Genomic DNA, 10,471 nt, shown 5'->3' with positions numbered 1-10,471 from the left:
GTTAATTCGGATTAAGGCAGCTAAATCCGAATTAAAGTCCTAGTGTAGACCAGGCCTAACACTCCTTTTTTGTTCTTCCAGACAATCTGTTCGCTCTCTTTCCCTCCCTCACTTGCTTCACTTCAGCCTTGCTCCCTTCATGCTCCCCTTCCCCTGCTTTCTTTCTTTCCTCATGGCCTTTCTCCCTTCCCATTAATGTGCCTTCTTCCTTTTGTCTCTCTGATTAGCAAACTCCCTCCCAGTAACAGCCCCCCTTGGCGCAAAATTAAAGATGGCACTAACGTGGAGCTTGGAAACCATTGTTCACGCTGCCTGTAAATTATAGCCGCCTGCTTTGTCTTGTGTATTTGTATTGTAAACTCTTCATGGTTAGGGACTATTTCATACTGTGCTACCACAATACTAAAAACCATAGCTCTTCCCCCCCCCCCCCTTCCTGTTAGTATGTAAAGATGCCTGGTCTCCCTGATGTGAACCCAGGGTCCTAGGCTGGTAGGAACACTTGAGCTAATCTCTTCCTTGAAAAGTCTCTCAGAAGGATCCTGTGTCAGCTGAAGGAGCCATTGAGTTCCAGAAAAGAGGCTCGGACCTGCTGTTCTGAGGAACATCCTTTCTGAGGAGAGGAATCATGTGCTGTTAGAATTGCAAAGGTCTCACGTTAACTGTTCTCTTGTTTGTCTATTTGCAGTTCTGGCATAAAGCATGTTTCCACTGCGAGACCTGCAAGATGACCCTAAACATGAAAAACTACAAGGGCTATGAGAAGAAGCCGTATTGCAATGCGTAAGTCTCTGCTCCTCATTCCAATAACGCCTTCGAGAGTGTCATGCTGGAAGTGTCATTCAGGGGCTGTGCTGGCTCTGCAAAACTTTGTAGGACTTGGTTTCTGGCTACCTTGAACTTTGCTTAGACACTTCCCAGCTGCCAGGAAGTTCAAGCTGATGCCGGCGGATGCAGGGGACATTCTTGGCTAAAGTCTCTTGATGCTGGAATTTGCTTCCCCATTGCTCCCACAGAACGCTTGCACCAAAAGCCATTCTTGATGCCCCCGCTCTTATTTGAGGGGGGTGAGGGTTAGAGACCAGTCCCATCTCAACGTTCTAAACAAAGCCACACAACTTGAGACAAGTTAGATTATCGTCTGTACCACAGTGGGGCATTCCAGACAAGAAAGCAAACATCCCCTCTGACTTAAATGCCAAGTCAAGACCTCTGAAAAGGATAGCTCTAACTTGGGGGGGGGGGGGGGGAGGAATGTGTTTGAACCCTCGCCCATGTATCACAAGGATGCATTATGGTGATCTATGTGGCGTTTGCAAAATGCCTTCAGGGAAGGAGTCTGGACCATGCTGAGTGTAGGGTCGGGGGGAGGGAAATAACTCCTTTATATGCAAAGAATAAGGATGGTCCAGTGGCTGGGTTGCCGGTCAGGATCTTGAGAGATCCAGTTTCAATTCCCTGCACTGCCATAGGCTTCCTGTGACCTTTGGCAAGTCACTTAATTTGCCCATCTGTAAAATGAGGAGGAAAATGGCACTCCCCTACTTACCAAGGATGTTGTCATAAGTACACCAGAGTGAGGTGTTCAGATACTGTGATAACGGACTGAAAGTACCTGGGAGAGATGAAAGGGGCAGTGAGGATATAAAGGAGTGAGAGCAGAGAAGTACTTGAAAGCAGAGCACAGCTCTGACTGTGTGTGCTTTCACAAGAAAGATGCTTAAAATGAGTTTCTACTACCAGGGCTTTCTTCAAATACACAAGTTCCACCCCCACAATCTGAGGCCATTCAGTTCACTGTCACTTCTGGATTGGCACAAAGTTAGCTTTCTGATTGGTCATCACTGCCTACTCTCAATCCTTCTGTTGTCAAAAGGGACTTTCCATTCCTCTTCGTGTAGTCATGCCACTTAATTCAGTAGCCAGGGAGTGTTGTCTTCCTCTTAAGCGGACTTGAGTACAGGATGCTTCATAATGGAACACAAGCAAGCATTAACACTTTCGGTGCTTAATCTGCACTGTATCTTACAAATGATTAATCTTTTGGATCAAAACAAAGTGAACCCTTTTGCAAAACCCTATTTAAAGTTCTACTGTAAACCCCTTTTCCTGTTCATAATCCTCCATCTCCCTTTGTCTTGGACTTTTAAATCTCTGCAGGAGAGAGTGAAACTGGTGCACACAAGCCTGATCATTCTGGTTTCAATGCGCAAAAGCTAAATGAATAGAGAGAAATCACTTTAACTTCTAAGGTTCTAGTGGTAGTAATATACAGCCGGCCCCTGCATCATTTGCCCCAATCTTTCTCCCATTGAATTCATAGGTAGGAATTTGACTGTTAATTTGACATGTCTGTCTAATGACTATAAAGCAGCTTGTACTAGGGGATTTTTCATTGCTGCTTTACATATATCAAGTAATTCTCTTTCTAAGAGCTGTTAAGCTAATACTGCTTAGAATTTGTATAGCTTGTTCCATTTACCAAATACCCACTTTATAATCTCCCCCCCATGCCCCCCCCAAGCTATCAAATGGGGTTAGGGTAGAACTGAGGTGCAGGCCTTGCTACACCAGGTGTGCTGTCAAAAACTTCCTGCTGCTGTTGCTCCTCTAACATAGTGCTTCCCCCCCATCCACTGACAACCCCATGGACTGTAGCAATGAGGAAAATCTTTGCCAAAAGTGTTGGCAACCACCAGAGGTTAAGTGACTTGCTCAAGGCCACAGGAGTTGGTGTTAGAACTAGGAGTGGACCACTGCAGTTCCTGGCTCCCCGGCATGTTGAGCATGACCTCTATAGGTTCTGATTATCTGAGATGCATTGCTACAGTGAGGTGAGGAAATGAGTCACTTGCTGCTTAACTCTCTCTGGCTATGCACAGGTCATGTCCTGGCACCTTCCACTTCTGGCTCTAACATGTAGGCAGAACAGGAAACTTCTGTAGCACCAATATATTTAGCTTCTGCAGGCCAAAGAAAGGAATATTTATTGCCAGCCCTGGATGTTGGCTGTTCAATGCTGTCAAATCTGGGTCCTGCAGGCTCTTGCCTTGAATTTCTGTTACTGATTTTAACATAAGCCACATCAGTGACCCAGCTGTGAGTTGGAGACCTTGCTGGAAGGCTCTAGGATGTCACAGGCACACAGGACAGGATGTGTGTTCAGCAGTAGACATGCCTGCTGGATCTCAGCACTGAGTTTCATCCCAACATCTTGTCTCTGGCTAGAGAAGCTGGATGCTCATACAATGAGATCCTGGCTGGCTGGCTGCTTTAAAGAGCTACGTTTTGACAAGCCAGTTCCAAACGGCAAAAAGATGATTGAGGCTTATGCCTAAACTGGTGTAGAAATGGATGTTGACTTGGATTCAAGGGTTGTGTGCTTGCTGTGTGTCTCCAATGAGCAACCTCACCCAGTCTTTTGCCAGGTCTCTTTCATGGGCAGGGACACTTCAGAGAAGCTACAAAAGAAAACTGGGTAGGACCTCCCCACTTATTTGGTGTCAGTGCAGCCTTGTGAAGAGCTGGGCGCTTTCCAGCACACTACAGTACAAGATGCAGGATCCTGTAAGCCTTTTTTACAAGACCTCAAAGCAAGGAGTAGTTCCTTCCTTCAGATCAAAGATCAAATAGTCTCCACTTCTAGGGCTGAGCCCTCCCCTGACCCTGGGGGTCTAGAGGCCTGGTGTGTGATCATCTTGCCATTGATTTCATGGACTCCCAGAACTCTTTCTGAAGTAGTGCTGTGGCTAGGAAGAGACCTAGCTCTGCTCGTGATGGCTGATCAGCTCAGATAAGGGTCTCCTTTCTGGGCATCCCTATGTGCATGATTCAAAGACCAACAAACATGGGTCTAGCCAATAGCCAAACCTCAAAAGGTAAATGCTGTTGTCAAGGGTTAACTCGGATCTTGCAAGGCTGATATCCTCTGTCTTAAACACATGGAAGCCATTCCGTGATTTTGTTTGTTTGTTTTTTTGGTGGGGTTGGGGGGGAGGGAGGCAGGGAATGGAAGGTGAGAACCAGAGCCTGCACCCAGAGTGCTTCTCTTCTTCCAAGCAGAAGGAAGGGCCCAAAGTCCTCTCGCCCTGCCTTTGGTGAAAGGGAAGTGGGGATAATAGTGGGAAATTCCTGAGATTCCAAGGAGTGTACGCAACCCTCTCTTGAGCAGAAGGGGTTGAGAAACTGAGTTCCCTGTGATGCGGAGTTGCTATCTTAACCCTTTGGTGACCTGAGGAGATGGTCTCTGGAGAAGAGGCAGCTTTCTGTCCATCAGGGATGGATGCAGAGACTTGAACAAAGCAATTAACTGTCCTAAATCTTTTAATTCAAGCTCAAAGAATCTTTGTCCTGTGTGGCCGGGTTCCATTTGGGAGCCCCACATCAGACAGCTGTTCCATCTCGACCCAAGAGATTCCTGTAAACACCTGAACTCCTGGTTGCTTTAAATGCCCTGAGGTTTGCCCCAGGGCTGTTCTGGGTTGCCAATGACTAGGCAGCATGACCTGTGGGGACAGCATGTAGTGACTGACTTGGTAACTTGCAGAATCTATCCTCTTCCTCCAGACTCTGGCCTTCAACTCTGAGGCTGGTGCCCCTCACCTGTCATAATGTCCACCTTATTTATTGGGGTAATGGGGATCTGCACTAGTCAGACTGGGGTTCAATTCTCTGCTCCACCACAGATGTCTTTGATCAGGTCACTTAATCTCTGCCTCCAGTCATCTGTCTGTAAAATGGGGTTCATAGCCCTTCTGTACCTCACCAGGGTGTTGAGGATCAATGCATAAGGATTGAGGTGACTGGATACAGTGGTAATGCAAGACCTAAGTACACCTCTACCCCGATATAACGTGACCTGATATAACACGAATTCAGATATAACGCAGTAAAACAGCGCTCCGGGGAGGCAGGGCTGCACGCTCCAGCAGATCAAAGCAAGTTCAATATAACACGGTTTCACCTATAAGATTTTTTGGCTCCCGAGGACAGCATTATATCGGGGTAGGGGTGTACCAGAGATGACCAAAGCAGCCCATGTCTAGGGGACCAATCGCCACAGAATCTGGGCTCCAGCTGTTTACGTCTTAGTCTTACATTTCATTCAGCTGTTTGGTTTCCTGCTTTCACTTTCTCCCTTTCATGTCCCTTTAGCTCGAGCCACGTGGCTCTCAGGGTGCTCTGGGGAGGAGGTGGGCGTGGCCAGGGAAGGTGAGCTTTGCCTCCATATGACCCTGTCTCTGGCACTGGGAGAGCCCAGATGGGGCCCACCCTTTCTAAACAGCCTCCACCAATGATAAGCTGTTCCCTTTGTGGCTCTAGATCTTCCAAAAGGAAGAAAAGCAACGTTTATACCAGCAAGGAGAGGCTGCTGTTTTCCAAGCATGCCTTAACATAGGCATGTCTCTGTCTCTGCTGGCCTCTTGCCAGCCCCTAAGCCTCCATCTTCAAGAAAGCAGTAGGAAGAAGGCTGGGCTTCCTCCTTGCTATCTGACGTTGCCCTGTAATAAATCTGAACGCAGCCTTCCAAGAAAGCTTGGCTGTTTAACTCTGCCCTCTGACTCTTCCCCTCCCCCTCCCCCCAGCGATGGAGGCCTGTGTTTCCACTTGTTTTATTTTCCCAGCACATTTGAGTGTGGGGTTTTTTTTTTTTTAAACCTCCTTTGTAAATCTTTCTCCATTGACTTCTGATGCAAAGTACTAGAGCAACTGACACAAGCTGTTCATTGTTGGCAGGTTTGGCCGATCCTATGGTACTCTATAGTGTCTCATGCAAATTGGGTGCCAAAAAGCTCTGTAGATTTAAATACTGCAACAAAACTGGAAGAGGCATAGGCTGGGCAGGGTGTGGGGGGGCTGGTTTCAGCTGTAATTTTTGGAGTAAGATACAGAAATGCTTTTCTGGATAGCAAGAGCTGCAGAGAAGGCTTTTGTCAACAAGGCTGAATATATGCCACGGGTCTAAGCATGTTCAGGTAAGCAGGGTAAATCCGGTCTTTCAGGAAGATTGAAGCAAGATCCTGGGTGGTAGCTTCAAACAAGTTAGAAGTGTTACCCCCTACTCCTGAAATAAATTGGGAGCCAGTGGCGTTATTGGACTGAGTGCAGTCAGCTACGTGGCCTATATAAGGTGGGTAGCAGAACTCTGCAGAGCTGGGACTTGGGCACTAAGCTCTGCGGTTCCTGCTGTCCGTAGCAACCAAGGCCTGAATTTGGATGGCCTCTGCAGTGACACTAGCGTCATATCCCCTCTTATCCCAGCACATCCCAAAGCTCTGGGCAGAAGACCTAGCAATTTCAGGTAGCTCCTACTTAATGTACATATTCCCAGTTCATAGGCTTGGTGTCATTGCAGCATAAGGCCCTGCTTAAATCTGCCATGATGGGTATTCTGCTGGGGCCACTGTATTGGCTGTAATTCTCCTCCTTGAGCCTCTTAAACTCCCTCTGCTCCCAGCAGTGGAACTGACTTCTCTGGTCAAACCTCTAAAGAGCTGCTGCTTTAAAACTTGTTTGAGGTCTCAGATGTGTATATTTAACTGTGTAAAGTAGACTGAAGAATCGGCATCCCCTCCCTGGAGTTCCTGTACAGCACTGTTTGCTGCAACATGGTAAGGAGGGGTTGGTAATTTTTTGGCAGTCCAACCATTGACCTCCATCACTGGGTGCATGTGATCCTACACTGATGTTGTATAAATATTAGAATCCACTGTTTGTCTCCCTGTGTGTGCGTGTGTGTGTGTGTTCTTTGTCACAGTCCAGGGAAAGATGGAGTTCCTTCCTCTGACAACACCATTCCAGCCACAGCAAGACACCACCTTTGAGGGTGGGAAGAGTGTCTTAACTCTACAGAAGATACTAGGCCAGGTCCTGATCTTGGTTGAAGTTAGTGGTGCAACTGTGGGCTTACCCTGGTATGACAGGTTAAGCAATCTCCTTTACATCAGACCTGGCCAGAGGCCCAATGCAAACCTGCATCCACCAGGGTAGAATCTACCTGCCTGAATGTGGCTAATCAGAGGGGTTGTCTGTCTCTGCCTTGTACACACCCCACAGAGCTAGCTGCTTTTATTTCTTGGATGCTGTGGAATAGCTGGCAGGAAGTTAATGGCCTAGTTACTCAGCAATTTCCCCCCAGGGAAGAGGATGCAGCAGTTCTCTCTGCAGACCAGCCTTCTTAAAAGGGCAGCATCCTTTGTTTGAGCTTGCACAGGGGAGATGGCTCTGTCGCTGACACCGCTTCTGTTCACCTTCACCGCAGTCCTTCTTCAAAGTGCTGAGTGCCTTCCTGTGCTGAGCACTCAAAGAAAAACCTAGCACTGGACTGCTCTACTTATTCTGGTCCTGGCCTGGCCTCCCCCTCCCCCCCATACCACACCAAACAAGCTATTTCTCACCCACAAGGAGCCCAGGATGTGTGCCCTTGGTATGCTACGCAAGGTGTTATGGAGAGCTGTCACTCCTGCTGCGCTTGCCTGATCTCCATGTTTCTTTGGGGCTCCAACCCTTTGCAAAGAAGGAAGTGGGGCTACCCTGGGTAGTACCTCTTTTGGCTCTTCCAGGGCAGGGTGGGAAACTGAAACCTTGTCACTTCACTGCAGAATCAAGCTATCCTTGCTGCACAATACACAGAACCAGCGGTTGCTTATGATTCCCCAGCAATCCACCTAGGCAGTACCCCAGGGCCACGATAATACTGCATCAAGCAATTGACCAGTGTCCTTATTGCTGAAACTTTCTTTGATTCCAGGGAACAACTGCAAAGACTTGACTGAGATTCCCTCTCGAAAAACCTCAAATTTGGTAATTTTCTTTCCGTTCAGAGCGAACTGGCTGTTACCTCTTGGGCCAACTTCCCTCTTGGAAAAAGTTAGTAAGTGGCAGGCAAAAGCAGAACCGCTTTGAGTTTCAAAACAAGCCAACAATCTTTGTTCTTGGCACTCCTAATCACTCCATCTGGTAGCAGCATATTACACGAAAGTGACCCTTCCAAGCTGGGGGTAGGGAAGCAGGGAGGAATGGTGCGGCTGGGACAGAGTCCAGGTGTTTATGCGATGCCTTTTTGCCGAGTTCCTGGATCAGAGTAACTGTCTCTCTGTAGTCATGTATGCAGCTTTGCATAGCCACGTGGCTCGGAACAAATGCTCTCTGTCTCCTTGCAAATGGGAGCTGGCACTTCCATTTGCTGTTGTGGGGAAAGGACCCCAACACACCTGGCTCTGAGTGTGTGTGTTGAGGTGGCAGAGTACTGGAAGGATACAAACAAGAATAGATTTCCCCTCCTCCTCTTGCAGCAAAAGCTCAGGGTGGGGATTTTCTGGTGTAGTAGCTTCAGGGTGGAGGGGAGAGGTGGCAGTCGGATGCTCTTCTAAAGGAATCTGTGGGCTGAATTAGTGGTTAGGAGCTTCTGGGGTTGGCTTTATAGAAAGTCAGGGAATGATTTTTCTCTGGTGGAAGCCCATGATTGCTCTCAATGGAGCCACAGACTTCTCACAGATAAAGCTACTGGCCCCAGCTGCCAGACCTATTAATTCTCTGCACAGTGGGTGCCACCTGGAGGATTGGCTCTGTGCCTCTTCGCTTGTCCTCCCTAGCATCAATGCACTTAACCTCCCTGCATAATTAGTGGGGGCTTTCCCATCTCTGTGGGAAGAAAGCTGAAGTGGAGTTGACATGGGATCTTGACTGTGACATAACAGTGGTGGTTGTCAGAGGCCCTTGTTCTGTCTTCTGCTCAATAACCTCCCCTAGCAGATCTATTTGTCTCTTTCATGGGGCATCTAATCACCTGAGTCACTGATGCAGCCTGACACTATCTAAAGGACATTGTTGAAACCCAATAAAGCAACACTGGGAAGCCCGGCATGTCTTGCGGGTTGCTTAGCACCCCAGTCACTCCCTGGCTTTGGTGGGGCAAGCCTGTTCTGCCAACAGTCTCGACCCTATGGTGGCCTTGCCCAAGAGATTATGGCCTAACATGTTGCTGCTGACTCCTTAGAGGGAAAGGGTCTCTCATGACAAGGTCGGTGCCCTTGGGAGGGGGAGCCATATGCACTTGCTCTAGCAAAATGATGTGGGGGTGGAGAAGTTAGGCAGCCTTCCTCCGCAGGGAGCGAGCTCCCAGGCTGGTAACCTGAGGGCACTGGGCCCATATGTCTTTGGACCATTGGCTCAGCTAGGAGCATGGTGGCAGTTTGAGAAGGCAGCTGTGTGAACAAGACCAAAGCATAGCAAAGATTGAGGGACCGGTTTCACTTACCCTCAGTCACAAACCCTTTTTTTAAATGGGGATGTGTGAGCTGGCTTGGCTGAACTAGCTTGTTAGTACAGTACTATGGGATGCTCCGAGCAGCAGCCTTTCTCCTGTCTGTAAGGAGCTCAGGCTAGGCTTTGCTGATCAGGCACTTTCCCAAAGCCCTCGAACACTGACACAAACCTTGTGAGGTCTCTACCTTCCCTCTACTTTCTTGGGCAAGGGGAAACTGAAACACAGTGGCAACTCTCTCCCAAGGCCACACAGCATGTCCGTGGTGGAACCAAGTGCAGGAGACCTGGCAGTTCCTTGTAACCACTCGCAACTCCTCCTCTTGCGGTCTGCCCCTCCCTTCCTCTGGACCTTGCTGAGGTGGGGGAGCATAAGAGTGTATTGACTTTCTAGATCTTGCCTAACCACCTTGTCCTCACTTGATGCCAAAACAACTCCTGGAAAAATCCAACTTCTTTGCAGCTCCCATTTTGTTCCCATAAGTAACCTCAGAGGCTTGCTGGTGGTGGAGGGGCCCATCACTCTTGGCTCTGGTCCACCCATTGACTCAGCTCAGGCTGTTGGCATCTCCCTGTGTGGGGACAACTGGGTGTGCGCCGCTTGATATCACCAGCCAAATGATGAAAGGGGAGTTGGGTGAGACTGAGATTGTGAAGCCCCTTCTTGCAGGCAGTTTTCCTTGGCTTAGTTTGTTAAAGGCCTGCCTGGAAGCTGTGGAGGTGAGAGCTGACTGCTCACCTGGGCTACCTTTCCTTTCTCCAGAATTATGGAATACATCCTCCTCTAAAAGGGGTCTGAGCTGTACTAGCTACAGAGCTGTCTGAGCCACCCTGGCAGGGCAGTGTAACTCCTGCCTGATCCCTTTGCCCAGGAGACTAAGGGCCAGGTCGCCCCTAAACGCATCGGGAGCACCGCAGGCTGGGACTCCTGTGGTGTGGTGCGCGCACATTGTCTGCTCCCACCCCAGTGGAAAGTCCCTTGATTTATTTTTTCCTAAGGGCGGGAACCAGTCTGAGTAGCCTAGAAAACCCTCACTTTCACTTGACGTGTGTAAGGAAGAATCCGGTTCCAGCCTTAATATTGCTGGATCTGCCACTCATTGAGGGGGGCGGGGGGGATTCATTCCCTCCAACAGAGGCACACTCGCTGCAGCAGTTAGTGGAGGACATTCTGCTGCAGAATACCCCCTCCTAGTGCCATGGCCCC

General features: G+C 48.8%; 1 protein-coding gene across 4 annotated transcripts in view; it reads left to right on the top strand.

Annotated features, from left to right (window-relative positions):
* Positions 1 to 692: 692 nt before the first annotated feature.
* LASP1 (LIM and SH3 protein 1) overlaps positions 693 to 10,471 on the top strand; it is a 46,395-nt gene continuing 36,616 nt past the window's right edge. For all 4 annotated transcript variants that reach the window (XM_024210044.2, XM_024210045.2, XM_026654859.1 and 1 more), the window contains exon 1: positions 693 to 783. In XM_024210044.2, the coding sequence (XP_024065812.2) occupies positions 728 to 783 (56 nt within the window). In that variant the 5' untranslated portion in view covers positions 693 to 727. The remainder of the gene's footprint in view (positions 784 to 10,471) is intronic.

The sequence above is a fragment of the Terrapene carolina genome, unplaced genomic scaffold (assembly GCF_002925995.2).
Source record: "Terrapene carolina triunguis isolate 2854851 unplaced genomic scaffold, T_m_triunguis-2.0 Scaffold193, whole genome shotgun sequence".
Taxonomy (NCBI): Eukaryota; Metazoa; Chordata; order Testudines; family Emydidae; genus Terrapene; species Terrapene triunguis.
The sequence above is the reverse complement of the archived record's forward strand: the minus strand, read 5'-3'. Positions and strand labels throughout refer to the sequence as shown.